Consider the following 18,028-nt stretch of genomic DNA (forward strand, 5'->3'; position numbering starts at 1 on the left):
ATGCTGATTCATTGCAATACGACAAATTAATCAGATTGGCTTAATTAATCAGTTAATATTCAGTATTTGTAGCATGGCTTACTGAGCCGTCTGTCATACTTGGATGTTGTCCAAAGGAACATCTTTAATGTAAATTAACACATTGGGCGAGGAGACTATCGTTTAAACTGGAGATTTAGTTTTATGGTTATGTTCTTCAATGCTGCAGACACATAGTCCTCTGGGGTGATGCTGGACTAATGTGAATCCAGACACTCTTCTAATGGGGGGCCATTACAGCCCACATTGCGAGAACGATTCATTTTTTATGAGAGGGGTAGATCTGTTGGCGCCTTATATCAGGGGCATTTACCCTTATTGGTTACATCTGGCACTGTGTCCATTCAAGAGTCTGTAAGGATATATGTGTAAAGCATGGTTCAGCCTAATGGGGGCAATGGTCCCTAAAACGGGGTCTGAGGACTTGTAGGGATCCTTTAGGGGGTTGCCCCCAGTGGTGAAATGTAACCAAGTACATAGCCTACACTCAAGTACAAATCTAAAGTGCTTGTACTTTACTTGAGTTGAGTATTTCATGCTACTTTACACTTCTACTCCACTACAACTGAGAGGATATTATTTTATTTGACAGATATAGTTTTCAGTTTGGGTACTATAAATATTAAGATTTTACATGCAAATCATATTTATTATCTTAAATATGTGTATACATGTATTAATGTGTAAAATGCTATTTACACATGTGTAATCATGGTCCAATAATATAATACATAATAGTGTAACGTTTGCAGGGGTCATAACTTTTAACTTTTCAAGTACTTTTTGCTAATAACACTCATGCATTTTTACTTGAGTGACATTTTCAATGCAGGGCTTTTAATGGAGTTTTTTTTGTATTGCTTTTACTTTTAAAAGGATCAGAATAGTCCCTCCACCACTGCAGAATGAGGACCAGTCAGGTTTGACAGGCTATAATAGCGTAAAATGTTTTCTCACTCTCCCATCTATGCTCGTCACCTCTCTTACATGTACAGGATTTTCTACTGAATCTTAACATAAATCATGGAGCTCTGCAGCAAACATTGTCTGATGAGGGTTACTGATATGAAACTGTTGGGGTCACAAATCTCTTGGGCAGTTTAGATAGTGCTGGATATGACAATGTCAAGTTATAGGAACCATATTTGTGGGTTGCACTGGGAAAAGGCCATGTTAGGAAATTTAGAAAAAAGTCTTCACGCAATAATGATGTAAGATTATTCATGATTCCCATCACTGCTCCCTCCTGACAGCGCTTTTGCGCCACTCCTATCGCCCATGCAACAGCAGACAGGTCGTCCTCAGCAGGGGGCGGGGGTGGGGGGCTGGAGGGGGCACCTGCTGTCCTGCTCCGCGCTGCAGTGGCTGTGAGAACACATGATTAGTGCACAGCTGGAAAGAAAAGCAGACCTGTAACACCTGAACGGACTGGGACCGGGGGGACGCAACAGACGCGCACTAACTTTCCATACCTGGAGATCCAGAAATGATGCCCCGTCTGCCGTGCGGCGGCAGGACGACGTGCGGGACCACTGGCACCTTTTTGTGGGCATGTCTGGTCTCCGCTTGTCAAGCCCTCCGAAGCTGCGGGGGGGTCCAGTGCGGCGATGGGCAACAGTGTTGCCCGCCCATCGTCAACGGGAACGGCAATGCCAGCTCCGCGGTGCAATGCTGCAAGCTTCCCATCCACATCTTCTTCGACAACGTAAGCTGGTTTACGCGGAAGCTGTCGGGCATCCTGATCCTGTTGCTGCTCTTTGCCATGGGCTACTTCATCCAGCGGATCATCTGCCCGCGGCCCCGCCGGCACCCGCACCACGACCGCAGCGAGGAGCCCTCCCTCTTTCACGGGCACGCATCGGCGTCCCAGGACTCCCTGCTGGACCGGTACCCAGAGCACAGGCTCGGTGGCTTCGCCTCTCCGAACCTGCCAGCCTACGACGAGGTCAAATATTTGCCCACGTATGAGGAAAGCATGCAGGAGATGCACAGAGACCGGTCCGATGACAACTTGCTGTCGGAAAACGAGAGGAGCTGTCAGGGCAGAGTGAGAGCAGCCGGACCGAGAGCTGGAGAGCAGAGACGGGATGTCCTGGAGGTGTCAGGACAGCAGCACAGCCCAAGGACATCTCGGAACTCTGTCTGACGGGAAACAGATCTTTGGCAATGCTACAGAGACAATATAGCATTCTTATTTTAATATCATCAGGGTAATTATCTTGCAGAGATATAAACTCAAGTGCAATTATAATCCTGAATGTTAAGAATAAAGGAGGAGGCTGAGAAAATGTACGTGTTTTGCAAGATTATAGGGGATTACTCGCCTTTTGTATGCAAATGACCGCTTGGGTTAAGTAAAGGAGATTAGAAAATAAACGAGGGCTGCTGAAATTGACACTCTTTGTGTTTTTGGGACAGCTCATTTGGCTCCGGTACAATCGCATTAAGTTTTACTTCAGCAACTCAATTATAAGTGGCACCGTGAAACAGTTCTTACTCATAATGCTAAATATGCTGCTGGGCCTGAAAGACTGGCTATTCTTTTATTTATTCTATATCAAATTTGCATCCAAAAGGAAAAAAATATTTAGTTTTTTTTCCCCCTCAGTAACCTGAAATGTGGGCTGAAAGGGAGAATGAAGGGGTGAATCTCAATTTAAATGCTGTCTGAGGAACATGTTTTACCAGCCAGGTTAGGAGCCAGTTAATTTATCAGCATGAAAACAATATTCTCTCAAACTGCTACATACACACATTTCACAGAGAGCTGAGCGTTTTATCAGTGACCTGAGCCGTGTCTGATATGCCCACTGCAAAAGCTGAAGCCACAGCATAGATGTGCAATTTTTTAAAAACGCTCTGATCCCGAGAGCCTTGCTGCCTGAGGCCATGTACAGTACATCTATCAGTGTCTTCCAGGTTCTGAATTCAGGAAAACAAAGGCAGAGATTACAGCTGGCATACTGATATGGTTTAAGCTGCCAAGAAAACAAAGTTGTATTTTGATGATAGCAATGTCAGACAAGATCCCAACTGCTGCCCTGAGCGGCACTGATGATGTACAGGTCACACCAAGCGAAGGAGGAGACAAGGGGGCATCTAACAGGAAATAAGCGTGATACAGACAGGACTCGCATGTCATGTTATGTCTTTGTCCTGGCAGATTGATGAATACATTCAGATCTGCCTGTATGTTTGAACTTAGGTGTTTAACAATTCCCTGCTAATTTGCATTCCTGACGAATGAGACAAGAAATGGCTTTTTTGCCGCTACAACCAAACTGACACCACACACACACTTCTTTCTATCAAGCTCAATGACCTGTTTACTTGGATTACATGTATTGGTGCACTTTCCATTAACTGCCCATTAAAATGCCTAATTGTTATAATATTGAAAACACTCATTTGTCACTAGGTGTCACTTTACTTTGACTTTAAGTGAAGTAAACAGTCACACTTGCCATATCCTCTCCTCTCCAACTCAGACGTGAAGAAATGTTAGCGCATCATTAGTCCTCTGCCAAATGAGAAGCAGAAAAATGTATTACAATGAGAATATCCACTAGATCAAGCTCTCTACTCATGGCAAGCAAGACTCATATATTTACCCTTCCTGAATGGTGAAGTGTAAAGTGTTGATGGTATTTGAGCAGCTGTAAAGAGACACAGAGTGACCCTCACCTTATCAAATCAGCTAAAGTGATATATCCGAGGAACCTCCACAGTGGTTATGTGTCACTGGAAAGGCCGATGTATACTTGTTTGGACACTTTTTTAAGAGGCAGTATATCCATTATTATTCACCAGAGTATACAGAAATTAAAAATTCTATTAGATGATTAGCTATTAAAATGCGAAACAGAACCAAATCAACCCAATTGAAGAAGTTGATGCTAAAGCATCTGTATCTGCAAAAACGAGACTTGACAATTAGAGACCTTGAGCTCCTCTAATGCCCCTGACACTGAAAATCTGAGTGTGATTGTGGTGGCTTGTGTAATCCAATACTGCCAGACCATGATGGTAGATAGTGAACAATGATGGCTTTCCTTTCCACAGGGAAATTTGTGGCTGAGTGGGTGGTGTTTGCACTTAAAAGCATTCAGTCCATGCTCAAAACCCACTGATGGGTGGATGAGATGGAGGATGTGACCCCAAGATGCATGAAGTGTTGGCTGTGTATGAGTGCTACTCGAACCATAAGAGGTGTGAATGTTGAATGTCTCTCTCTCTCTCTCTTCCCTTCACAATCATTGCACTTCAACATGAACTCCATGTCTGAGCTGTAACAGAAGGTTTGAGATCAGGCGGCATAATCAGTCTTCTAGAGACATTTTAATCAGATAATGTAAAACTGGGACATCCCCTGGCATTGGAGAGGAGAGTGATATAGTTCCCTTTTCTTCAAAAGTACACATTTCAAATCCAAGCATATACTGTGTGTACAAAGATATACAGAGAGACACACAGAGAAAGCAGCACAGCACAAAACGGACAGATAAACAGAGGCAAATACACAGTACACCAACATACACACAAGACGGATTCAGTGTAAGCAACATTAGAGTCTGTGCCAATGATCCTACAGCTACAGTATCACTCACCGGACCAAACAACAGATAAATTATAAAGGTCAAATCAATGAGCATTATCCTCCTCATAAATACTACATTAAATCCAGGAAATGTATTTTTGGGGGAGCTGTATTGTTGGCCATCAATCTAATGTATAAGAACTTGCTAGTCTTTGAATATGGATCTACAGCATTGTGTTTTAATAAATCTAAAGTATCTGTATTGTATTTTGTGCAGCACAGTTTCAAATATATTTAATATTAACATAGTCCATTTGATGTTACCACTTAGAGTCCAAAGTCTGGCAGTCTGAAACATTTATGCATGAGGCTCAAAATATCTAGTGTCCTTCTAAAGTGCAAAATTGAGTAAAATGCAGAATTTAGATATATCAAATAGAAAGAATGCAAAATGTATTATTTTCTTACCAAATAGAGAAACAAAAACCTAAAATTGTGTTGTATAGTTCAAGAGGATTTTCAATCATCATTTTCAATGTGTGTGGCCACTCTTAGTTCTAATGCATGTGAAACCTGACTCCTCACTGATAAGTCTTTTCATAGATTAATGGTGAATGGTCTGGATGACTATGGTTTATCACACAGTGAGTAGGCTTAGAAAGAAAGCAACTGGAGGGAGTAGAAAAAGAGAAATTGAGTGAGTCAGAGAGAGAAAAAAAAAAAAGCAACGGCAAGAGAGAATGAACCCATTGATAGATTTTCCTACATCTACTGTTTTCTCTCATGTTTTAGCATCTGTGGCCACTCACAGTTTCGGGGATTATGCCGATCACTTTCTACCATATCTGTCCACACCATCATGATATGGTCTAGCAGTTGTTTCTGGAGAGCCCTGAGATAGATCTTCTCCCTCATTTGTCCCTCCTGGGCCACTAGAGGAGATGGATAGGCTATTATGGTCCGTTGATGTACTGGCTCTCTGCCAACCAGGGGGTGGAGCTGAATGGCAAGCAGTTGGTTTCACACCTCAGCAGAAAAGGAAATACAAGAATAACTCAAAGAGAAGTACATACTGTGGATATATTCGACTCTAAAACACACAAGCACTCAGAAATACCTTCTGGGTGTATGCGTAAAGCTGAAAAAACATCTCAAAGACACTCTGTGATCTTTGTATGAAACTGATGAGGCATCAAGACATTAAAGAAATAGGTATGAAATAGGGAAGGAAAGGTAAAAGAGGAGATTTTGGCTGAATATAAACAGTATTTTCATATGTTTTATTAACTGACATTCTTTTTTTGTGTTTACAGAGGGCATTTTTTCAAATATATAAACTGTAAAAATATCTATCTATATATAAAGACAACATCAAGCATCACTTACAAGAACGAATATATACATTTTTGCATGACTGATTCAACCAAATTAATTTTGACAAATGGGAAAAAAGTAACAATCAACTATGGACTTGAGACACTGAAATATCTGAGAAGCTGTTGTGACAGAAAGGCCATAGTGGTTTTGTTGCTGAGAAATACAGATACCTTTAATGATATTCTATGAGTCAAGTTATCCACCCACAGTAACAGAATTCCATGTACAATGTTGCAAATGTCTTGTATTACACAGCATACACCACAAGTTTGTAGTGTAATAGTCAAAGTCAAGTGTAATATCTTTAATGGCCTACTAATCTTCACATCTCTTACTGTTCCTTTGGTTTTTACTTTAAGTTAATGTATTTATAACTAATGGTGGAGATTGTACCTCAAGTACAGACATTGTTTTATTACCCTGAGGCTGGGCCAAACCACCTAATATCCACCAAATGTCAAAAACACATGGGAATCAATTTCTGCAAAGCTGATGTTTTAGAGAAAGGTCCCCTGAACATTAACGTCGCACAGCCACGCTGCTCCTGACAGAGGCATTAGCGGCTTTCTCTCTCTCCTTAGACAACTCCATCTCTATCTTCGCCTGGATTTTCTCCCAGTCCACCTCAACCTGGCAGAGAGACAGAAAGATGTGATGAAATAAGATTAGTTAAACTAATGTCCTTTGCTATTAGCAGTATGACACTGATTAAGTAAAGCTGCTAAACTAGTCACTAGTTTAAGTCTTTCCTCCATCTTTGTTAACAGCTCAGTTACACAGGCTTATCCCTTTGCTCTTTTGATGAAAAGCAGAGAAAAAGTCACAGTGATGTAGAGTGTTTGTTCTCTCAACTGGAGGTGCTCAGGGTGTAAAAGCAGTGTGTAAAAAGCTTATAACTCATGGGAAACAATTAGAAAAGGGCACCCTCCACTGCTAAAAATGCAAGTGATTGCCACCGTAATCAATTAATGCAGTGCAACAGACAGGCTGCCCTAGCTTACCCCCTCAGCATACTGCAGGAATCTCTTATTGGTCTCCTTCCTGCCAAATTTCTGTAGGAACTTCTCCCTATAGGCCAGCACAGTGTCCACATGGGTCTTGTGTTTGACGGCCAGCTCCAGTGCCCTGGACACAGATGAAGATGAAGACATAAGAACACATCTTGTATGGATGAAGATGCTTCATTCACCTCAACTCTAACCCAAATACTAAACCCTCTGTTAAAAATATCCCCTTACGAGACTGATAAAAAGCATCCTCCAACAATACTCATATTTTCCCTCTCCTTTCAGCTGCACCTTTGTACACGCAAACAAAGAGTAGTACCTTTCCCAGTTGAAAAGGTCAATGTTAACTTGTATGGCCTGGTAGATGAGACCAGCTTGTAACAGAGTGGCCTCAGCCTCCTGGACCTGACCACTGAACATCAGCATGTGGGCCAAAGACGACTCCTTAGATGGTTGTTCCTTGATGAAGTTGATGTACTGCACTCTAGGTAACTGGGAGGAGGGGGGATGTGATATGCAGAGAGAAAAGAAGAGATTGTGAACAAGATACTACTGTAATTTAGTCTCTTTGACTCACATATTCTGTGGAAATCCTTGAAGTTTGGTGAGATTCAACCTTGTGTGTCACTCCTTGTGTGTGTGCATGTGTTCTGGAGTTGGAATACCTGGTTCAAAAACAGTGTTTTTGATTGACTGATTCATTAAATGATGCTCTTACCTCTCCAATGGCAGCGTAAGCCATCTCCGCTGTGGTCAGCTCCCTGTTGGCCATTGCCATGCCAGCAAGACAAGCCCACAGAGACTGGTCCTGCAGATGGGAACAGAGAATCTTTAAATGACAATAGCGTACCATCTGACACATTGACCAGGAGGATAGTTTTTGAAGTAGTTAGCTATTTCAATACTGTAATTATTATCTGGACATGTAATCACTTATAGTCGCCCCTTTTCTACATCTTATATTCAAAGTGCAAAGTCAGTTAAAGCTAGCATTGATTGAGAATATAACAAAGCATGATGGGGATGGCAGATTCAAAGTAGATAGACGTGTGTGCACACAAGAACAAGGTATGATGGTGTCTTTATTGTCCCCATCACATGATGCTGATAACCTGGAAGACCGCACTGTAGTCGTGCTTGGAAGTCATTGAAAGACATGCATGACACACAGGAACAGACATAGACACAGGGTTTGTACATCTTTTTAAGAGTAAAATTCAAGCACTTTCAAGGTACCTAAAACAAAACTTTTTATACTCTCGAAGCCTTTATCATCACATCTAAATTGTTACTATAAATGCAATTGTGAAAAATAAAGTTTGGAGAATTCCCTTATACCCACAGCAATCAATGTAGAGATTGTCACTTTGTTTATTTTACCAGCTGTTCATATTAACTTTGATTGTATGTTTTGATCATGATTATTTAATGGTTGCTGATTTCCAGAGTAAAGGATCAACAGAGGACTTATCTAGCTATGAATGATGAGTGAACACAAGAAAAGAACTTTCCTTTTTTTGGCTACAACAGACAGCCTTTAAAGCATTTAAAAAACAATTTATATGTTTGCATATAAAAGCGAGTACAACAACATTTATATCTGTTCAAACAACAAAAATGATCAAATGAACAAAATTATCAGATTATCCCAGATTTTTTTTTTTTTTAAAGGAAAATCATTGTTAAACAAAACTATTTGCATTGCAGCCAGAGTATATAAAGTATAGTGACTTACAATGGTTTGTATTATTATTCTGGGTTTAGTGTTACAGTAAATTACTTAGTAAAATTCAGTAAATTAGTATATTTAGATGTTTATTCGGTCTATTTACACATTCAGATTAGAAAATATCTACATATCTACATTAGAAAAGTTTAGTGCTCATGGAAACCCATTCAGTTCTTTTACTTTCTCATTTATCTGACGTTCCACCATCTCAAGGTGGACCACCTTCTCTTTGCGGCTCGTCGAAGTCTGTTCGCTTTGGAAATCAAGTCAAGAGTAAGACTTGAGGCTGTGATCATAGAAATGGCTGAACTACTTCAGGACTTCATCACAGGATCAATCATGGATGCGGCCAGATTCCACAAGGATCTGAAGAACACTGGTGAGTTTCTTCACACTTGCTTCTTTGCTCCTGATGAGCATTCTTGGGTCTAGCACTGATAGATGTCTCACAAAGGGATGACTGATTGTAGCCTTTTTAAACAGCTTTGAGACTGTCTTAATCAAAAACAATTTACAGTACAATTTACAGTTCTGTCTGAACTCCAGCCTCAGCCTTTGAGCGTTTGGGTGTTTCTGTGGTCCTCATGGACTCTTGCTGCAATGAATCCAACATGTGACATCAACATGGTTCTCCACATCATTATATTCTACCTGTAGCAGCTTCAGTGTGGTGCTGGCATTTTGCATGACAGCTTGCTTTATGAACTTCTCTGGTAACCCTCTCAGCAAACTGGAAACATCCTCATTCATAAATAGTAGCGTGGGTTCATTACTCTGGTATTTTCTTAAGAAAGGAGAGATTTCCTTTGCCACCATGAGAAAAAAAAGCTCAGTTTTGCTGGGAAGAGACCATCTCCAATAATGTTCTCAGCAGCTTTAAACGACTTGTTGGATGGTTCTGCCGCTTTTCCTTGTTTTGCAGCAATTATGTAGGTATTCAAGAAGGGCAGGATCTGAAGAGCCTGAACCACCACCTCCACATTCTCCAGCTGTCGGTGACTACAGAAATCAAGGGGGAAACTTGACGACTCAGTCACCGCTGAATAGTCTTCCCTGAGCGCTGGAACATCTTTAAAAAGCCACTTCAGGCTTGAGAGGGCGCTCGCTAGCTCCCAGTTGGTGGCTGCACAACCAGCCCTGAAGGAATTGTGCAGAATGTGCAGACCGCAGTTCCCAACCTCCACCATCTTCTTGCCAGTTTGGGTTTGTATGTTTTTTGCAGGAGTGAGAAAAGCTTCCAATTTACATTGTGGCCATCCGTTGAAATCTGTATGAGGCTGTGGAAACCGACATCTGTGCACACAGATTAAATTTTCTCATGGATTTGGTCTGAAGTGTGATGCCCCATGAAAAAAGAATGGAAGTACCTTGTTTGCACACAGCTGTCATGCCAGTATCTTAAGTAGATGTCAAGCTGGCACGTCCTCAACAAAAGCACATATCCTGATCCTTTCTTTACTCTCTCCTTCATTAGTGACAAGAAACAGGGTGCTATGCCAAATGTTCCAAGATATGCTGCTTTCTTCTCCCCACAAGTGAACTGCTTTGCAATGCCACTGTCAGGAAACATGGTTTGGAAAACAGCTCCAATGTTCTCACATGACTTGTAGAAGTAATGACTCGTAATCACTTTTGTTGCCCAACAAATTTCTGCCATCAGTGCTGGGTTTGAGGTAACAAAAGGTTTCAGAATGTTTGCACGGTTGCCTGCTGCAGGAGTAGCTGTGGTTTCACCAGTTGATGTTGAAGCTTCACTGCGGAGTGCTTCAGATGTTGGATGTAAAAATAAGCCCCCAAGGTGGGACCTGACCTGAGTTTTGAAAGGTCTTCATGCTTCTTGCCTTGAACAAAAGGGGAAAAAATAAAACAAAAACAAAATGAGGATATGGCGTTCAACTGACCACCCAATTATAAAAGTAAGTAGAATAAGCTCCATTACTTGAAGTATAATCTAACCTAACATATTTAACATTAAATCAATTATTGCAATTTAATTAGAGCAACAAATCATCATTAGCAACATTACATAGGGGTAAACCTAGCAAATACACTATATAAAACAAAATAAATGAGTCTACACTCATGACTTAATGTGTTTCTCTTTAATAGCAGCAGGGGGAAAGATTGGTGTACAGACAGCCTTCTTTATTGTGTAATTATTGTCAAAGAAAACTCCTGACCTGAACCTTTTATGGGAAAGTGCGGTGTCACATAACCTGCTTAACTTTTCACTAGCTATATTGGACAAAGTGGACTAGGTAAGTAAAATGGATGCCCAACTGAAACCTCAACTATGTCAAGCTTGAAAATCTCACAAGAATAGATCTATCTTGCTAACAAAATGAGGTAGGCCACACGGACCAGCAGTATGTAGACACCTAACTGAAACCTAATTGACATAGAGAAAATCAACATGCTTGAGTTACTAACCCTAACCCTGTCGTTTTGAAGAAAACTGCTACAGACTACGGCTTGAGTATGAAAGCCTCTGTTTGCACGTGTGCCTTCTGTGGAGGACGGCGCCACGGTCTTGCGAACGACCATAAACAAGGCTTAATGCTCAATTATATATCCCGCCAAAAATTTAAATGATAGACATTTAGAACTCAAACATGTTGATTTTCTCTATCAATAAGGTTTCAGTTAGGTTAGGTTATTGGCATGTGGCATGAATTTCAGTATACATTGATGAAATTTAGCAGCTGGCTAGCCAAAAATGTGGCGTACCATACACTATGCATGTACAAACATGATGCAATTTTACTTGGCTGTCATTAACAAGTTTTAGATAAATTTAACTTTTACCTCTTGAATGGCTGGAGTGTTCCGACTCCTCCATCTCCTTTCTGCAGGTTGTGCAATACGCCTTGCTTTCTGTGGCTCCTCTCTGCAGCCATTTTTTATATTTTTCATTAGCCATCCAGTTGTCATTAAAACAACAACCTGGCATGTTGCTAAAGCGATAACAAAATCCACCTGTTCTCTAGTAGCTGATGAGCAGGTACAACAGTTAGCTAGCTACCGTCAATGTGCTTGCATGCACAACATCAAAGGTAAGAGGACACGTGCGCATTCTGAGAGCAGATGGTCGCCCTCATGACGGCAGGTTTACACCAGACGCTGAGCGGAATGGAAAAACGCGCCTTTTTCATTTTGGTGCCCACGTCAGTCAATCTAGCTCTGGTCCGATCTGCTCCACTTCGTGTCTGGTGTAAGACGCCAGGAGACAACAAACAACTACAATGATGGCATCGTTTCATTTCAAATATTAAAAAGATTTTTGGTTTACATGAGTGATTGTGTAGATGAAACACCAGATTATGTTGAAAATCAAGCATTTTCCAAACCTCTTAGACATTTTCTGCACACAACATTAATGAATGTAAACAAATGTTTCACCACTTTGTTCCGTGCAGCTGCATTCATTAAATGGAGCCTTAACCACTAGTTGGCCAACAGTTGAGCAAACCTCACACTGGAGTCACCACTCTGTAACTCCCCCCCCTTTAATCACTGTCCATCACTAACAGCTCTAATCGGAAACCACTTATGGAAAACAACAAACAACACTGTCATTCCCAGCCTGAAGTCAGAATGATACAAAAATGTAATCACAGATAAAAAATTATTCTTCTACTGTACTGTATTATATTATATTAAGTATTACTGTTTGTGCATATGACTTCAAACTCCTGTGTATCAACTCTTAGCAGGTGAGCACTTACTGACAACTAAGACTGTGATTCTGGGAAAAGCCACGCTGCCACTAAACTTACCAGAAGTAGAGGGGGGGAGGGGTCAAGGAAAAAGCTCTTCATCCCTTTTGTCCCACCCTCCTCTTGCTACTAGTCGTCCATTTCTCCAGAGTTGTGGTTATTGCATCATTGCCCAAGCAAAGACTCAGTCTCACACTGCGTCCAGTGTGTGTGTATGCATGTGGAGAGTTTACACATGCTTATAGTGGCGTGTGCATTTATGAGTGAGGTCTAGGGGGGCTAAATCCGGTAAATGGTGTCACCAGGCTAATTGAAGGCTAATTAAAGCCTGCTGGTTTGGTCCCATAAACCTGTCTACTACCTTCTCATTTCAGACTCTGTCTCGCTCTCTCCCATACATATATGCACGTGTGCGTGTGACACACACCACAGGAACCCAAACAGTTCCAGAGCCCTAGACTGCAGGACACGTCACGCTATCTTAAGGTCAATTACATTAATCCAAATGCCAAATTGAAGAAATTTAGATTAAATTAAAATAATGCACTCTGACACATATTTAATAAGAGGATACAAACACTAAGACCAGATATAGCAATGTCATCGTAGGTATAGCCAATTCCAAACTGATATTATTTTATTTGTCAGAATTTGTCTACATAAATCAGGAAAGACCGATATCTTACTTTGGCAAAGCGGCAGAGGCGCAGTGCATCCTCCCAGCGTGCAGAGGTGCTGTATTCATGAAGGAGGGTTGGGTAGGGAGGCACGCTGCTGTACACTAATGAACCGTCTCCTTGGCGTAACGTCACCTTGGTGCCCACATAGCTCAGAATGTGGGGTGCACGGCTGAACTCACTTTGAAGGGGACAAAAACACACATCAGAATTAGAATGAACGCTCACGTGACTACAATCTCACATTTCGTATTATAAAACATCTTGCTTTATAGCTTTCTATAAAGCTATGCATTTATGAATATTCAGTTGTCAAATTCTCTGGCCTTGCTATCCATACTATCAGGATAAACAACAGTTACCAGCCAAATGCTGAAAAACAGTGGATGTGGCTAATGAGCCTGTCTAATCCTCCAGCTATTTTGGTCTGCAGTCAAACACTGTTTGAAGTGTGGGTTCAGTAAGTACAGTAGGTGAAGTTGATTCAAGGATTTATCAGTCACTGATACTGGGGACTTCTAAAAAAAAACTGACTTCTTGTCGCTGCACTCCATTTGATCTGAGTTGCTTAACACCATGTCTAAACACAATGCTTCAAACTAATATGAAAGCTTTCATGAAATGTGTTTGCAAGTATTGATAAAAAATATTTAACTTGTTAACATTTAAGGTAGGTAGAAGATGATGGATTGTGCTGACCATGCAATTTTTGCCAGTATGCGTATGTGTGTTATGTGTGCCAGAATTTCTAATACAAAGAGTAATTTGTGGCAGCCCACCACATATACAGTAAATCTGCTGAACTGATGAAATAATATACTGAAAGTGTTGCTCTTGGTCCAACCTGCCTTCCATCCAAGATATTCTAAAAAGCTAGAAGCATTGGTTAAAGTGGGGTCTTGATATTTGTTTTTTTTATTAGGTCTTGTCACTTGGCATTTGGTGTTCTCCATTTACACACTGTATAAAAAGAACATTTCAATGAGAAATTTGGCTTCTGGAGCACCAAAATAGTAAAAGCAGAACAACAAACACAAAAAATAGCAACAAATGTTTAAGCATAAACAACCAAAAATTGCATTATTATCATATAAAGTGCAAATGTGTGAATGGATGTACAAATGTGTGTTTTTTACATACAGTATGTTGCACGAAACTGTGCAAACAAATATTCAGAATAGTGTAGCAGAGGCATGCAAAAGTATTCCAAGATTGTATAGGCAGTGCAGGCACTTTGCCTCAGCACCTCCTGTACTGGCCTGTACTGGAGGACTTTTGGGCAGGAAGTATTGTACAGTCTGACAGCTGCTGGCAAAAAAAGAGTGCCTAAATCGCTATGTGCTGTACCTTGGGGAATGAGCTAGAAGGTGCAAAAAAGCTGCTTCTATCTGTCTTCTTAGCTCTTATTTACATCTTTTCCTTCTACTTTTCTTCCATGACTGCTTTGAGATAACAACAAACAAACAAAAGTGAGGTAACTCTGGTCCTGACATTTGTACTCCTTGCTACTAACTTGACCAGTTGCTTTAGTCATAGTAACTCTGGTGAAAGTATCATCTTCTTATAAAATGTCAGGATAAAAGTGAGAGCAAAGAGGTATACCTGCCGTCCTTTATGTACAATGTTTTTGGCAGCAGTTCCTTGTCAGTGAAGACAGCACTAGGGTAGTACCACACTGTGAACTGGTTGTCTTGGATACCACAGAGGATGTTAGCAGCATCATTCCACGCCATACTGTGAATCATGCTACCTACAGGAAAAAACACACATACAACAATCATGTTCATTTGACGTTAACTACACTGCAATTTTTACTTACAAAATAATTCAATTCTAATAAATCCGTTTGGATGAACGTAACAAACAAATCAAATGTGTTTAATTGCAAAAGAAAATAGTTTTTAAAATGTGCATTAAAAAGAGAGACTTCACTCCGCATCTTGCCATGTGAATTCCCTCCTCCTTGTCTCACCCATTTTGCAGATTTTGGGTTCTCGCCCCAGATGACGTACAGAGGTCAAGTAAAGGTCACGGTTCTTGTCTATCAGGGCAATCTTCCTTTCAGTAGATGGCCCACACTGGTCCAGAGCTATCTCCACCACCTCCAGCTACATATGAATACAGACACACATACAAGCACAAAGGTAAGAGGGACCAGAGGAGTGAATGATGGAAGGAACACAAAAGATCAGGAAAAGAAAGAAAAAGAGGGAGAGCGGTTTGTACCATGACCCAACAGCCTTTTTGTGTGTGTGTGTGTGTGTGTGTGTGTGTGTGTGTGTGTGTGTGTGTGTGTGTGTGTGTGTGTATGTGTGTGCGAACCTGTGTGTGACTGTGTGTTTTTGGCGAGAGCCAGCTGGCTTTGGTGCAGTGTCTTGGAGCTGTGGAGTACTGGCAGACAAAGCCATGCTGACAAACAGTAACTACTGCTACCTCCACTTCTTTTCCTTCTCTTCTAATTCTTTCCTTCTTTTTGTCTCTCTCCCTCTTAGTTTGACTCCAAAGCCCTTCCCCCATTCTCTTCCTGTGTCTTTATTGTCTCTCACCATTCTGAATATATATAAGTATCTTTTTAGCACAGACACTCATTCTGAAAAGATTGTTACCCTCAACTAAGCTTATTTGGAAATAACTTTCCCTGTTCACAGGCTATAGAATAGGATCCTCACTACATGGTGATCTATGTAGAAGGCATAGAAATGATGTAAATACAATATTTTGTGGAAAATGTGTGCAAGATCAGACTGTTAATTCTTTCTAATGTAGCAATGTGGATGCATAAAATAACAAAACATACTTGGACAAACCACACAAATATGAGATATGCTGTATAATTTAATACAGCATTTTTTTTTTTTCAAACAATGTGCTTAACTTCTTTTTTAAGAGAAAAGGCTTTGAGCGTGAGGAGTAACAAATGAATTTGGCAGAGTATGATGAGTTTGGCAAATCTTGCTGTCGGGGGTTGGGACCCCCACAAGAGGTCGCTGGATTAATCTAAGGCCAGATATATACTTGCTTTTAACTACGCATGTGCATGATGGCAGCCTGCGTCTGTTCATACAAAATACTGTAGTTAGCCAGTAGTTATGCTTAATAACTAAGTATGCTAACACACTTTTATGCTATGTTTCTGAAAAGACAAAAATAAATAAATACATTTTGTTCATTTCAATGGGATCAGTGTGATCAGTGGATTCACTATTAGAGACAAAGTACTTTAGTGCAGTGCTTTTTGTTCCAAACTTAATAAAAGTTAAATTTTAAGTTCAATGTTGGGGAACTTTGACACAAGAATTTACACTGTTGTCTTGACAGTGCTGGCTTTTAAGGGATCTGAAGAATTGAGGAAACATATAGCCATCATATTAGGTTTGTCACACAATCTAAAAGTTGTCACTATTTTAAGGTCCAAGCACCACGTACTTGCGAGGAACCACAAACTAATTTTGATATGACACTTTCTGATGTTACCAGGCACTTCCTAGTGCTCCATGAACACGACTTTGGCATGCTGAAAATACTCCACAGCTTGACAGGCCTGCCATGCCCAGTTGAGGTTGCTAAGCAACTGTATGACTGGACAACTGATGTTTATGGGACGGGGTTATCAAAACGTTAATCACGCTGAGGTCAGCAAACTTAATGAACTAGTAAGAATGATCAAGGTGCTAATTGTCCCGTGACAATTGTGACAAAACAGAGGAGAGTGAGGAAGATATCCAGGAGACTCCTGTGTTACCGTGCTGAGTATCATTGCTGTTTGCTAAAAGTGGTACAAAATTACAACTTAAAAAAACTACAGACTGAAAAAATACTTTCAGAACTAACATCTACCACCTCACTACTCTATAAGGGCAAAGGATTACTCACCTTGTGAGTCAAGGGCTTCCCATCGCCAAGAGCTTTCCCAGTGAGGGCGTCAAAGAGAAGGATGACTGGTGAGGAAGAAGGAAAAGTGAACATAGTTAAGGCACAGTTCATCCTATTTATAAATTATATTGGTGACAGTGGTTCTCTCACCTTTTTCATCACTCTTATCTCGAATGGCAATGGTGTCGTTGCTGAGCGAGACACCCTGGGCGTTGAGGATGTCAGCTCTCATACCAGGGAATTTGGGGGAGGATATCAGTCGACCTTCATAGGAGAACGTATACAACCCTGCTCCATCCACTAGCAGAAAATGTCTGGGTGGGAGAGACAACGGGAGGGAAGAGGATACAGTGGATGAGGGCAGTATAAAAGTAAATGTATGATTTTATATATGGGTGCATGTGGTAGCATGGAGAGGGGAGGAGGGGAGCAAGGGGAGACAGAGATACAGATGAAAAGTTATGCAGTAACAGTTACTTAAACAGTTAGTTAATCAGCTGACACCAGCATGTAGTTTAAATATGTATTGCACATTAACACAGCATAGACTTACTCAGCAAGAGTCATCATGCTCAACTGAGATTACAGAATGGCAAGTAATCTATTTAGCTCTATGATGAGTGTCAGGGACACTGCACTGGAGTATTGCACAAGAGCTACTCCTTATTAATCTAATTTCCCCCAGTGGTTACACTCTCAGCCTTATTGTATGACAGAGCTGGCTAAGCTAGAGCACGGTCACTGTGTGTATATCTATATGTGTGTGTGCTTGGCTTGGCTACTTGATGAATGGTAAGTGCGGAGTAATGAAGCATTAGAGGACCTGATAGATGATCTATAACAGTCTGTTCTCTCGCTCTTGTTGCACTGCTCCTGTAATGAAGAGACTCACTTCTCTGCTTGCAGGATGAGGCTGACTGTTCCCTCTTTCAGGTCAAAGATAAGGGGAGTATTCCAGTTTCTTGAGCTGACACAAATAAACACAAACACACAGACACACATATAACAAAATTTGTGAAAATTCAGACATCTAATACAAAAGTGCCACATCTGGCACAAACGCCATAGAAACA

General features: G+C 40.8%; 2 protein-coding genes across 5 annotated transcripts in view; one reads left to right on the forward strand and one right to left on the reverse strand.

Annotated features, from left to right (window-relative positions):
* The first annotated feature begins 1,383 nt into the window (after positions 1-1,383).
* Positions 1,384-2,434, forward strand: LOC122984429 (uncharacterized membrane protein C3orf80). The gene has a single exon (XM_044354882.1). The coding sequence runs from the start codon at positions 1,526-1,528 to the stop codon at positions 2,183-2,185; it is 660 nt and encodes a 219-aa protein (XP_044210817.1). The 5' UTR covers positions 1,384-1,525; the 3' UTR covers positions 2,186-2,434.
* Positions 2,435-4,358: 1,924 nt separating this feature from the next.
* The window catches only part of ift80 (intraflagellar transport 80 homolog (Chlamydomonas)), a 64,904-nt gene continuing 51,234 nt past the window's right edge, over positions 4,359-18,028 (reverse strand). For all 4 annotated transcript variants that reach the window (XM_044354876.1, XM_044354878.1, XM_044354880.1 and 1 more), the window contains 10 exons: positions 17,848-17,922; positions 17,106-17,269; positions 16,956-17,020; positions 15,055-15,190; positions 14,685-14,832; positions 13,092-13,263; positions 7,679-7,768; positions 7,280-7,452; positions 6,955-7,078; positions 4,359-6,583 (listed from right to left, as the gene is read on the reverse strand). In XM_044354876.1, coding sequence (XP_044210811.1) covers positions 6,473-6,583; positions 6,955-7,078; positions 7,280-7,452; positions 7,679-7,768; positions 13,092-13,263; positions 14,685-14,832; positions 15,055-15,190; positions 16,956-17,020; positions 17,106-17,269; positions 17,848-17,922 — 1,258 coding nt within the window. In that variant the 3' untranslated portion in view covers positions 4,359-6,472. The remainder of the gene's footprint in view (positions 6,584-6,954; positions 7,079-7,279; positions 7,453-7,678; positions 7,769-13,091; positions 13,264-14,684; positions 14,833-15,054; positions 15,191-16,955; positions 17,021-17,105; positions 17,270-17,847; positions 17,923-18,028) is intronic.

This window comes from Thunnus albacares, chromosome 6, assembly GCF_914725855.1.
Source record: "Thunnus albacares chromosome 6, fThuAlb1.1, whole genome shotgun sequence".
NCBI classification, from domain to species: Eukaryota; Metazoa; Chordata; class Actinopteri; order Scombriformes; family Scombridae; genus Thunnus; species Thunnus albacares.

Excerpts from the sequence above, each read along its gene's own strand:
- LOC122984429 (XM_044354882.1), top strand. The coding sequence starts at position 1,526 with ATGATGCCCCGTCTGCCGTGCGGCGGCAGGACGACGTGCGGGACCACT.